The sequence below is a fragment of the Porites lutea genome, chromosome 6, assembly GCF_958299795.1.
Source record: "Porites lutea chromosome 6, jaPorLute2.1, whole genome shotgun sequence".
Lineage (NCBI taxonomy): Eukaryota > Metazoa > Cnidaria > Anthozoa > Scleractinia > Poritidae > Porites > Porites lutea.
The window spans coordinates 9770334-9783260 of NC_133206.1; the positions used below are offsets into that span (position 1 = coordinate 9770334).

General features: G+C 36.7%; 1 protein-coding gene and 1 long non-coding RNA gene across 2 annotated transcripts in view; both read right to left on the bottom strand.

The window, feature by feature from the left end:
- Positions 1-343: 343 nt before the first annotated feature.
- LOC140941434 (uncharacterized) lies at positions 344-7825 on the bottom strand. The gene is made up of 2 exons (XR_012166463.1): positions 7691-7825; positions 344-1207 (listed from the first exon to the last, which is right to left on the bottom strand). It is a non-coding gene; the product is annotated as an uncharacterized lncRNA (long non-coding RNA).
- Positions 7826-9159: 1334 nt separating this feature from the next.
- The window catches only part of LOC140940354 (transient receptor potential cation channel subfamily A member 1-like), a 32670-nt gene continuing 28902 nt past the window's right edge, over positions 9160-12927 (bottom strand). The window contains exons 29-31 of the mRNA XM_073389306.1: positions 11886-12005; positions 11144-11262; positions 9160-10378 (exon numbers count right to left, since the gene is read on the bottom strand). Of these exons, the coding sequence (XP_073245407.1) occupies positions 10261-10378; positions 11144-11262; positions 11886-12005 (357 nt within the window). The 3' untranslated portion in view covers positions 9160-10260. The remainder of the gene's footprint in view (positions 10379-11143; positions 11263-11885; positions 12006-12927) is intronic.

Genomic DNA, 12927 nt, shown 5'->3' on the forward strand with positions numbered 1-12927 from the left:
ATCTTGAATCATTCAATATGAAATTTCAGATTTGTCAAAATATTTTTCAAGTTATTGTCAAACACAGAAAACCGAGCACACCTGAAAAATTTCAGGAATGTTGATTGTGTGGTGACCGATCACCGCATAAAGTTCAGGACACGCGAATGAAACTCAAAACCACAAACTCACTGTGGTTGCTGTTTGCGGTTTAGTTTTCTCATCCCTTATTGGCTTTTCTTGCAATACAATGACATTCCTTAAATATTTTTGGCGTTCACACTTTCGTGGGTTCACAATAACAAACTTTCCAGTTTCACTGAAAACGTGCAACATAGGTAACGAAATCACGCTGGAACATTGCATTAGTCAATTGTATTTTGATTAAAAAGAGAGAAAAACAAACAGGAGATACATACAGTAACTAAAAATCAGAATAACTACGCCAGCGTTACCAAGCAACCAAAAAAAGTGACGTTTAACGCAACATGTTGCTTTGAATTGATACACCCATTTTATTTATATTTGCACCCTTTAAAGAAACACTGTATATAAACTCTCCTTTGACTGGAAATTGGTGGACTGCATACTGAAAGTTATAAATAAAAATAAAGGTATTCAATCTTCACACTGATCAACTAAGTCAAGATCAATCGAAATTGGAGGCTCCGTTGTCCCAAGTTGGGCAGCCGTTGTGGATGGCTCTGTTGTCGGTGACTGAGTAGCGGTCGTTGACGGCTCTGTTGTTGTTGTCTCCGGCTGTGTAGTTGTCGTCGGCGGCTCTGTTGCTGTCGTCGGTGGTTCTGTTGTTGTCGTCGGCGGCTGTGTAGTAGTCGTCGGTGGCTCTGTTGTCGTCGGCGGCTGTGTAGTAGTCGTCGGTGGCTCTGTTGTCGTCGGTGGCTCTGTTGTCGTCGATGGCTCTGTTGTCGTCGGCAGCTGTGTAGTAGTCGTGGGTGGCTCTGTTGTTGTCGTCGGTGGCTGTGTTGTTGTCGTCGGAGGTGGTGTTGTTGTCGTCGGAGGTGGTGTAGTTGTGGTGGGCGCCTTTGTAGTCGGCGGTTGTTTTGTAGTAATCGGGGCCTTGGTTGTAGCCGGTATTGGTGGTATTCTGATTCTGATTGGTGGAAATCTGATTTTAACACGCCTTCTCGACCAAGCATCACCCGGAGAGATCAAATATGCCAGCAGTGCCATTGCCAGTAATGAGAAAATAATCTTTGCCATTGTATCTCTGAAAGAAATGCGAAAAAAGCAATCGCCAATCAAACATTACCGTTTACGTGCACTTAAACCTCTATGTCTACTGTATAAGACGCGTAATCATGAAGTAAATAATCCTAATATTAGTATAGAAGTACGTGTATCGCAGAGCCTTGCTAAGCTCGGGGGAAAAGGCCCGTAAAATGTCAGGGATGGGAGGACGGAAGAGAAATAGAGTACTGTCATGAAACTGGTGGGGGTGGGGAGGGGCGGGTTTCATATTCGGGCTCTAATATTGGAAGCTGAGATACACTCAGTGTCCTTTTGGTTGGAGTAAATTCGAACCCAGTGCCCTCGCTTTAAAAAGGTTCTGCGATTTGAATGGGGTTGCTGTTGTCAGGGAATGAGGGTAGGCAAAGTTGCATAGGTCCCATGTTCACCCCATTTGATCCTCCTACATGTGTAATGGGAAAATGGGAAATGGGTGTGACAGGCTAACCATCGACAAAAAAAATCAACGTCCCCAAGAAAAAACAAGCTTTAAACAGCTTCAGTGGTATGTGTTCTGGTCATTTGTACCAAGCTTTTTTTCTGAATCTCATCTTGTCACAAAGAAATTGACGTTTCATGAAATTGAAGTTCGCGTTAATTTAAGTCGCGTTAATTTTTGCGTCGTTTATAAAGTGGAGCGTTAATTTCCGCGACCTTAATTTCCATTATTTTGGCACCAAATTCTCAGTGCTCTTCTGACATCCTGGACCCCTATGAATGAGGAGTATCTTATCAGGGTGGAGACCAGCCAATCGGTAAGAGTGAAACTGTCAAGAAACCTCGAAGTGACCAGATATCGTAGTTTATCTTCGCTTGACCCCCTAATTACCTTTAGGGAAAGATCCACGCGCGAACAAAGTTTCCCTTTCGGATTATACGTTTCACTTTGCTCCTGTTGTCTCAAAAAGTTTCGGTTTCTTTGAGAACGTCGCCGGCGTTAATTTCCTTCATTTTACAATGTTATTCCTCTTTCGCGTTAATAGTGACTGTCGTTTTCCACTAAGTTCGCGTTCATTTTCCAATACCTTAATTTCAGGGAGGGTTAATTTCATGATGATGTTAATCTTGCTGACAAATATTGAATCTCCCAACCCTTTTTTACCCCCTTTTCACCGAAAAGAACTATCGGAAGAATATACAGGAAAGCGCGCGTTGAAGCATTAACTATTTATTGTTACTAAAAACTAATTCGATAAATATAACGCCTTCGTTGATCCTGGGAATTAAAATCTGGCTCTTTCATATTGCCAGAGGACCCACTCACGGTGAAAAGCTGTATATAAAACTGTTTATCATTTTTTTTTAAGGTGGCTCCATAATTAATACTAGAGCATTTTGCTGTCACAAATTTTCCGTCATAACTTTTTGGTTTTTAACGCGATGGCTGCGAAACTTTGCAAAGAACAACAGATATCATTCGGCAATAATATGAAATATTCCGATTTCATTGATGGTAAATATTTCTTGAGAAATTAGCGCTTAAAAGGACAATACTGTTCAAAGAAAATCGCGTCTAGTAAAAAATTTTGCTGATATTTTTTACTGAAATTTCTGGTATCGGCTTTAATTGATATAATAAATATGCCGTAGGAATTTCAGAAAAATCGTTGGAGCAGAAGTCCGTAACTAAAAGTCGCTCAAAATTCAGCTGTGAAATTGTTTTGGAATTTCAAAAATAAATTACTATCAGGAAAAAGGAGCCACCAGATTGAATTTTCGGGACAAGTAAATTCAACGGTTGCTAATTCTTAAAACAAAAGCCGATTGCCTATCGTGCTATTCTTTAAAAGGTACATTTTAGTTTTAGAAGCACTATAAATTGCTCAAAACCTTGCTCTGAAGTAGAATGACTTGTTCTTCGAAAGTTTTAAAAAATCCCTTGGCAGTTTTGGCTCAAACTCCTGCTGCGTACATTTTGATGTATTGCAATGCATTTTTAACGATTTTTACTGCTGTTTTTTGCTTCCAACTCAGGAAAAAAGTATTGAGATTGGACGCTACCTCGTATCAGAGCTCAGATAGAACTGCCCAGCACCTTTGTTTATGACTACAAAATGAGCACGAGCGGCAGTTCTGCGAGGAATTCGCACCTCACCCAGGGGGGACATACGACAATGATGACCATGCCTGTGAACCGATTAACACCACAGTGCAAAATAAAATTATCGCAAAAATACTGCCCGTGAATAAATTTACAACTCTGAAATTTTTGTCACTCCCTCCTTCAATGAATGGGTATTTTTCTTATTGATTATTATGTTTTGCTCTGCAATACATGTTTATACAGATCGGTTCACAGAAATGGGCATCATTGTCATTCGTCCCCCCTGCCTGACGTGCGAATTCCTCGCAGAGCTGCCGCTCGTGCTCATTTTCTAGTCATAAACAAAGGTGCTGGACAGTTCTATCTGAGCTTCGATACAAGGTAGCTTACAATCCCAAGATCTTTTTCCTGAATTGGAAACAACGTACAGCAGGAAAAGCAATTGAGGATGCATTGCAATACATCAAAATGTATGTAGCAGGAGTTTGGACCAAAACTGCCAAGGGATATTTTAAAAATATCGAGGAACAAGTCATTCGACGTCAGAGCAAAGTTTGGAGCAATTTATAGTGCATCTAAAACTAAAAAGTACCTTTTAAAGAATAGCACGATAGGCAATCGGCTTTTGTTTTAAGAATTAGCAACCGTTGAATTTACTTGTCCCGAAATTCAAACTGGTGGCTCCTTCTTCCTGATAGTAATTTATTTTTGAAATTCCAAAACAATTTCACAGCTGAATTTTGAGCGACTTTTAGTTACGGACTTCTGCTCCAACGATTTTTCTGAAATTCCTACGGCATATTTATTATATCAATTAAAGCCGATACCAGAAATTTCAGTAAAAAATATCAGCAAAATTTTTTACTAGACGCGATTTTCTTTGAACAGTATTGTCCTTTTAAGCGCTAATTTCTCAAGAAATATTTACCATCAATGAAATCGGAATATTTCGTATTATTGCCGAGTGATATCCGTTGTTTTTTGTAAAGTTTTGTAGCCATCGCGTTAAAATCGAAAAAGTTATGACGGAAAATTTGTGACAGCTAAACCCTCTTGTATTAATTACGGAGCCACCTTAAGAGTAACGCAAATAATAATTCCAAAACTTACCTCTATCCCATAAAAACAATTTGATTTTATATGACCTACTGTTAAACGGGTAAAACGACAGAATTTAGGTATGGGTAGGATTATTTTAGCATGAACAAACAGAAGAAAATACAAACAGCAGCTGGAAAAAGTCACAGGCAGCACGTGATAGCGGAGGTCAAGTGAAAAATGTTCTAGTTGTTCTCTCAGGAAAAAAAATGAAATTTTCCAAGTTTTTACCTAACATCTCATGTATCGTACGTCTAGTTAGGATAAGTATTCACATTTAAACTGATGATAACCATTATAATGTTAAAACAATCGCGGCCCCAAAATGATAAACAAGGTGCAATGCAATTGTTACCAAACGCCCCGATATACAATGAAAATTAAAAAGAATAGTGTTTAGTAACTGCAAATTCATAAATAAATACCACAGTTCCCTTGGTACTATTAGCCTTCATACATGTACTTTCCAGTCAGAGTGTTTCTAATGACCCATTAGCGAGCTATATTCCGCTTGTGATACAGTTTGTCGGACGCGAAAAATAATATTTAATTTACCTGAAATATATACCAACGAAACCTTGTTGCTGTTAGCTCAAACAGCTGTATATATCGATGGGCATGTTTTATACTGCTCTAACGGCGGCAAATGCTAAATAGGATAGGGCGTATTTGAAACCTTATCATCATTTTTCTCTGGGCACGATTTACGGAGAAATGCCGATTACATGGCTACATTGGACGTATCTATGCTTCAGCCGTAACTTTAAAATTCACAGTCAGGTTTTTTCACGTTTAAGGTTTAACGGTACTTATGTCAAAGATCAATAATATTTAGAAATTTGTCAACATCATTATAAAGAAGATAGCCGGCGTCTTCCCCTGATTATGAACAGGATACTTCAGGTTTGACATTATGAAACGTGCATTATGTGACAAAAGGTATTTTAGTTCAACATAAAAAATTGTGACAACAACTAACAAATCAACAAGGTTAACGAAGAAATAGCCTTTACTTGATTTTGCGCATTATGCTAGCATGTTTTTAAAAGTGTTTTAGTGGGTAGAAAAGCATTAAAAGCACTATTTTAGCATTTTGGTAGAATTTTTCTCGAAAAACGTGATTACTTTTTTTGAGCTAGAAAATGAAAATTAAAGAATTTTTAAGAGAAGATCCAAAACAAAATTCAAATGCCACCTCCTAATACAGCCTTGTTCAGACGATTATGTTTTGTTGTATTAAAAACCATAAAATTTCTATACGTAATGTTGTCATACCCCTTCTATGTTTTTGTTCCCCTGCGTGCAGACGTCTCCTATTTCCTTTGTTGCACACGGAAAAGGGACGCCGTCCCTTTTCTGCGTGCGGCAAAGGAAATAGGAGACGTCTGCACGCAGGCAACGTTTTTGTTAGTGTTAAAATTAAAAAGGTGAAGAAGGCTTATTGTGCCAGAGTTATAATAAAGGCTACAAGTCATCCTCGGCTTCTACGTTCGCAAGATTTAGACCAACTTAGAAGGATTGAAAATGATCAGTAACGTTTAGTTTGTTGTCTCAGTTACATTGTAATCAGAATGATATGCTTGACTACAGGTCGAGCGCGGTTCTTATGGTTAAAGAAAATCATACGCAAATTCACTTCAAGTTGGCGGCAAATCTTTGAAAAAGCTTCGAAGAGTGAAATTGTTTGGGATAGAAGTTTCTTACGATTGCGTTGTCGTTGAAGGATATCGAACTAGAACTAAAAAGTCCTATGGAAAGCTTTTCTTCTATAGTCAGTTGCAGTCAGTTGAAGAAAGTTAAAGTGTCCGATCTCGTGGTTCTCTGGATCTCTTTTAGTGTCAAGAAATTCAGGATGGTGGGAAGTAGTCTGGGCAACATACAGTAAAGCTTAGGTTCAAGAAGATCTTTTGGGGCTTGGGGGGGGGGGGGCAAAGGAAAGTACTGGACTTCATTTTCAGGCGGATATTCGAGCAGACTCGAGAAAAAAGGTCACAGAGATCCCAGTGCGGTAGCAGCTCGAAAGCAAAATTTTTCTCTAGAGATGGCTTTTGACAACAGGCAAGAAAACGACAAAAATGGCGTTAAATCGACATTCTCGTCAGAGCCCCTCGGCTTTATTTCTAATAAGGCTATGGAAACAAGAACCGGTCGTACGGCAAACGCGTCGAACGAATTAATATAGCAGTTGCGATCTGTTACTTAGTTTCATTCAGTTGTTAACATGATTCGGTTTAAATAACATGTTGCGTTCGTTGGTGTGAATACGGCATTACTCTAAAACCTGATTACTTAAACTCATTCTCAAATTGTTTCTTCATAAAAGCCTCTTACTGATTTTTAGCAGGAATGAAAGCACGCTGGTTAGGGCTTAAAATCAGTATATAAAGCCAGTTTCAGTTTCGCTCTTCTGATTTTAATATATTTTTTTAAAAGTTAACATGGTTTAATTAATTAAACATATTTTGGAGAAAAGCCCTGCGATCTTGGACACATGTGCCGAGCAACAATACTGAGTTGATGATGAGCAGCTAGCAATGAGAAAAGAAGACTGGAAGAAACTAAAAATTAGAAAAACTGAATTTTATGCATACTATAGGGTGAAGTTTGCATCGATTTATATTATACTGAATTTTGAGTAATCTGTATCAAAAAAGCTCCCTGCTCGTCCACTGCTGATTAGATCATTTACTCTGGAGCAAAGTGTAAATTGGAATGAAATAACTAAAGCTATTCCGTTGGAGCTAGTGAATCTTGTGTTAACTATTCGTGTTCAATTTGCCGGAATAAATCCAGCAGAATGGTCTTAAAACCCCTGAGTGTCAGCAAGAATTAATAACAGTTTTCACAGTGGCGATATTGGCATTCTGATGTTTTCACTATCTAGTTTTAATTAGCCATTCATAATTTGTTAAATTGAATTGAAATTTGAAATTTGACTCTTTTTATTTTGTATTGCATTTTTGACATCTTTTACAAGAAAAACGAAATATGTTCTCAAAACGATTTGAACAAATCTATAGTAAGAAATTCAAAAGAGAAAGAAAAATATCAGCAGCATTTTTGGCCTTCCTGATTCTCTGTGAAAACGTTCTCACTTAACTGAAGAAAATCACTTTTTTTCATTGTAATCCAAAGTAGCACTTATAAATAACAGTTACTTGAAAGTAAGTAACTTGGCAAGCAAGCATTGAAAAATGAGTGAAATTTTCTGTTTCCCTAAATTTAAGTGACTGACTTCAAAGAATTGTCTTTAAATAATTATCATAGAATCAATGCTGAAACAACTTCTAATAAGTAGGTGTGAAACAGCTTAAAACTTACCCAAATGTTTATCAGTTAGTGAATAATTTTAAAAAGGTCATAACCAAGGACCAAGGCTGAAAGTATGGTGTGAAACCGAAAAGGCGAGATCCACATCAACCCAGCTGTTGGAATCACATGTAAACTTTCGAGAAATTAAAGAATATAGAAGCTCTGTTATGTTTATTTTACTGAAATCACTTTCATGAAAAATCATTGGAAATTTACGCAAGGAAAATAGAAGTTTAAATACAGCTTTGAGATCGTGTAAATACGGCATAATTTGTCAAAATTAGAGTGAGATAGAGACTTTGACAAATAACGTTCTTAATTTTGAAGTTTCATTGAAGAAGTATTTGGCGGCATCAACAAAACTCTTGACTAAAGCAAGGTGCATAGACTTCGATTACTACTGAGCATTCACTGATGTACTCTTACTTTAACGGTGAAAATGACCCCTACCAGTCAAAATAGTTTTTAAACAAGGTTCATTTCAATAATCATAAATTTTTAAGATTCAATCATTTATTTTAAACCTAACACTAATTAAAACAGTAATGATCACAAGTAAACGTAGAAAGAAAAGCCCTTACGTAACGGTCACTCGTTGATCAGTATGGCTTTGGGCTTAAAGAAAAGTTTTTGTGTAGTAGAAAAGAGTATGCGTATCAGAACAAAATCGATGATGTTCTTACTCGATGTTTTCTTTTACAATAGTAAGAAAAGCCATGAGTCGGAACTGAAAATTAAACACAATGGTGTGTGTCTACAAATGCATGACGTATTATCTTTTCAGGTGTATACCCCGGCTCTACTAGGAAAGAAAATAGATAGCACAAACGCTATGGTTTAGTTTAAAACTTTTTGTTTAATATACTCGTAGTAAACTCAATTGTTATTTCTTATCATGAAAAGAACGTAAGAGCGCACTCATGATTAATGCCCATTCATTTGTGATTTACATGCGTGTTAAACCACTTGGGGAATAAATTAGTGTCATCTGCAAATAAATGAAAATCAAAAAAATTAGAACAGTGGTGAAGGTCCTTAAATGTAACAAGAAAAATATCGGTCTAAGGACTGAACCCCGCATGAAATATCAACAGCGATATAAGTTACACCGTTTACTGTTAGTAACAGTTTGCAGACGATTTACAAGATTATGAGCTAAACCACCGATTTGCAATGCCACATATGCCACAGAACTCATTCAATTTTTTTTTAACAACATCTCATGATTTATGGTGTCAAATGCCGTACTGTCCAAAAATATACCACAAGAAAAATCCCTCTCGTCAATTGCCCTTTGAATTTTATCAACAATACTAAGAACAGCATGATTAGTGGAATGCTTGGCCCTAAAACCAAATTGATTATCAAAGAATACTTTTTTTTCTTTTCAAGGAAATCAACTAATCGAGATCTATTGCACATATTAAGCTCTTCAAGCAATTTATTAAAAACAGACAACAAAGAGATTAGTCGATAACTGGATAAACAGGGCTGGGATCCCTTTTTATTAACTGGTATTACATTTGCTTATCTAAAGCTGTCGTGGCACTATACCAGTCTCAAAGGAGGCATTGAACAGAACCTCTAGAGGCTTGGATATAACAGTTTTCAAAATTTTGAAAATAGTGACTGGTACACTAAAAGAACCAGTAGCTTTGCTACATTTAAGTTTATTACTTTCAGTTTCAATTTCCTCTGCTGTTGTAGAGAAATAAAAATGCTATTACAAAAAGGAGTTTTGAAAAACTCTAAAGGAGACATTTCAACATTTGGTATTGAGCCGAGCAAGGCCCTTTCCAGTATTAACTACAACTGTCATAGGATTTATACAAATAGACATCACGATCATGAAAACACGCGTTTTGCGACTACTAAAAAAATATTATTTCAGCCATAATTTCCCAGACTTTAGTTTTTCTATAATTTCTAAGGCTTAAGTTTACATATGAACATAACCTTATTAAGCGGGTAAAGCGTCCAAAACCTGAGACCGACGGTAAGTTCAATTACCTCATTGGTACTTAATTTCGCGATTTTAACAGGCAAATTTGAAAAACAAGGCATTAAATTTCGCGATGTAAGCGTTCTCAACTTCATTTTCTTTTTCTTAAAAAGTCTGAACCTTAGATAAAGTGAAACAAGCAATGTTTGAAATCTTTGCAAACTAACGTTATTTCACAACGGAAGATATAACATATGGCACTTACCAGTAAAACTAGTTTAGCAAATTGTGTTTATCTGACGGGTACGTATCGTTCCTGTTACGTGTTAATTGTTATTTGAATTTTCTATATGGGTATTAATTTTGCGATTTTGTACATTCGCGAAAAACGCGAAAATAATAACCAATAAGGTGAGACTATTATAGGATTATTACACTGTAATACTATCATTAATAATACAATTATAATAATAACTATTTCATTCACAATTTTTATTTCTCTTATCGTCATTTATACACCTGTACTTAAATAATATATCAAACTAAAAATAGAATTTAAAATTTCAGGTGTCTAATAGTCTTAGTCTAAATTTAGTCTTCAAGTTCTTTCTCTTGATCGGACATGTATTTGGAATCTTCACAACTTGATATCTGCTGATGGCTGGGGAGCTTCTTTCTCTTTAGCTACGAGCATCCTGACAAGGTTTTCCAGCATTTCTGTTTGCGTATCGATGCTAACGTTCAACCTATCAACCCTAAAACAAATGTTAAACAAATAGGGGGATTTACACCAGACGTTTCCATGCAATCTTTTAATTTGTTAAATATAGTTGGGAATGGTGGAAGGAATGAGTTGTAATCACAACTATTATTAGTTTTACAAACAATAAAGGCGCTTTCCTTAAAACAATAAAAACGACCATAAAAGGAGCGAAAATTTTTGTCATTGTCAATTCAAAAATGATACGCGCAGTCTGAGAGATATGCGTAGGGTAAAACTAGCAAATCATCTTGAATTATAAAATAGAATAAGAACGACTTGAAACAAGCTTGTAAAGAGTTTTGTTAAAAGGGCAACGAGTCCTTAGTTTTGCTTAAGTGCACCGTAAAAGGGAAGTATGCGTGAGAAATAATGTGATCTACATGTCACGAGCACTAGACAAGGAAAAAATCTGAGTCATCGACAGGAATTGAACCTATGACCTTCAGTACAACGGTCGGATAATCTAACCACTGAGGTTATGTATGTGATAAATAAAGAATGATGGTAAATTTTAAGCTCGGTGAAGAAATGAGAAATGATATGATCAACATGTCACGAGTACATGACAAAGTTTGTCGCCATTCCCCAATCTCACTAAAAAGTCAGTTGTTTAGTCAGTAATACGTGAGGCCCTGTAACTGAAGTGACGTTTTAGTATTAAAGACTAAGTAAAAAGTAGAAATCTTCTTTATATCGAGTTAAATTATTCTGAGGGGCAATTGGCAGCCTGCTCTCCAATAAGAAATGGGGCAGTTACGTTTGCTCCAGGGCGTAAATTCTGTTAGACATGGCAGCAGCGGTTTGTTCCAAGCATCCTTCATCATCGTCATCCAAAGAAGAATTGTCCTTCATTCCAGATATCATACGACGAATTTGCTGAAAGACCACAAATTTCATGCCGTTAAACTTATATGCTGCAAAGTCTGTTAATTAAAAACTAAATAAATATCATAGTGGGAAATTTGTCTTGTCAGGGAAACTTTGTTTGGAAGTGTCTGTTTTTGTTTGTTTGCCTGAGCAGCGTTTAAAGGGGTTATGTCAAGAGCTGCGCATGTGCAAGATTTGAGACTAATTCTGTTGATATTCTCAACAGTCTGGCATATTGAGTTAAGAAAACCTAACGGATGTTTGTCAGTAAACAACAATACGCAGTCCTATTTTTCCTGAGTTTTTGTACCCGTAATAAAGTATTTTCCCCTTTTAGTCTTACTTTGGACAGACATTGTCAATTCGACGCCACATGCCTATATATAGTGCTAGACCTCTTCTTCGCACGTTGTCGAACACAGGTGATTACAGTAAGTGCTTTACTTAACTCGCCGCTCTGGAATTAGCACTTTCCCCGAACAATCAACGCATTACCAAGCTCCTCCTCAAATTATATATATAAACGTAGTTTCACAACTCGACAAAACTGGTGTTTTCTATTTGAGTACTTTGTTTCAGAAGCCGGGACTGATGATGTGGTTTGTCTGTAAATTGTCTCCAGTTGTACTAACCGTGATTCCTTTTCGCCATCCACAAACCTTTTTGTTGGGATATTTTGTGATGCTTGGTTTATGAATGCGGCGAAGGAAGCAATTTGGAAGACGTCGCTCAAATGTAAACACATCTTCAATCTAAATGAAAGCCAGAAGGTAAGCATAAGATCGTTTCACATTAAAATCAGCAACTTGAGAAAGTAAAGTGACCGTATTTTAGTAAGCTATTTCACGATGGCGTGCACTTTGGAAACAACTATAAGTATGCTTCAGCATCCTTCTACTCTTATCGATTCGAATAAGGGCTAATTTGATCTTTCTTCATTTAAATTCCTTTGTGCTTTCTGCTCTTCTTCTGTTTGCAGTTTTCATTGTCAAAAATGGCGCCGAACATGCGCTTTGCCGGCGACATACGAATGGTTATTGTCATATCTCAAATTTCTTGCATCGAAAGGTTACAATACATTCTTATTTATCTGTTTATGGGTACTCCCTACTGCTATAAGAAAAGTAAAGCAAAATTGGAAACATGGCCTATTTTATAATGATAATGATACTGATAACGATAACGATGATGATAACAATAATTGTAGATTTAATCAGTTCAAGCATTGCCATTGAAGTATTTGTGAATAGAAACTGAGATAGGAAGTTCAAGTGTGCATGCATTTGTTGTTATTGCTTGGAACTCTATTCGCGATGAGCTCAATAAACTCCCCAAGAGAGCTTTTAAAAAACATACCAATAACATGTTGCTTTTGATCATTAGAGGCCAAGGACGATTATGATGAAGCGCCTATTCTTCTTCCGAAAATAGCAATGAATCGTTTAATTCAGTTTTGCAGTTATATATACCGGGTAACTGTAAGTTACAAATTGTTGATTTTGTAAATAATATTTATTAGCTATATTTACTGATTTATTTTGAGTTAACCATTCTAATTTACCAGTGACTGCTGTACCCCTGTACCTGTCTCGACTAGCACCTGCTATTTGCGGGCGGTAATGGACTCCATGTATGTCATGCCCAATTGTTAAAAAAAGTCGTGCGCCTTTGTAT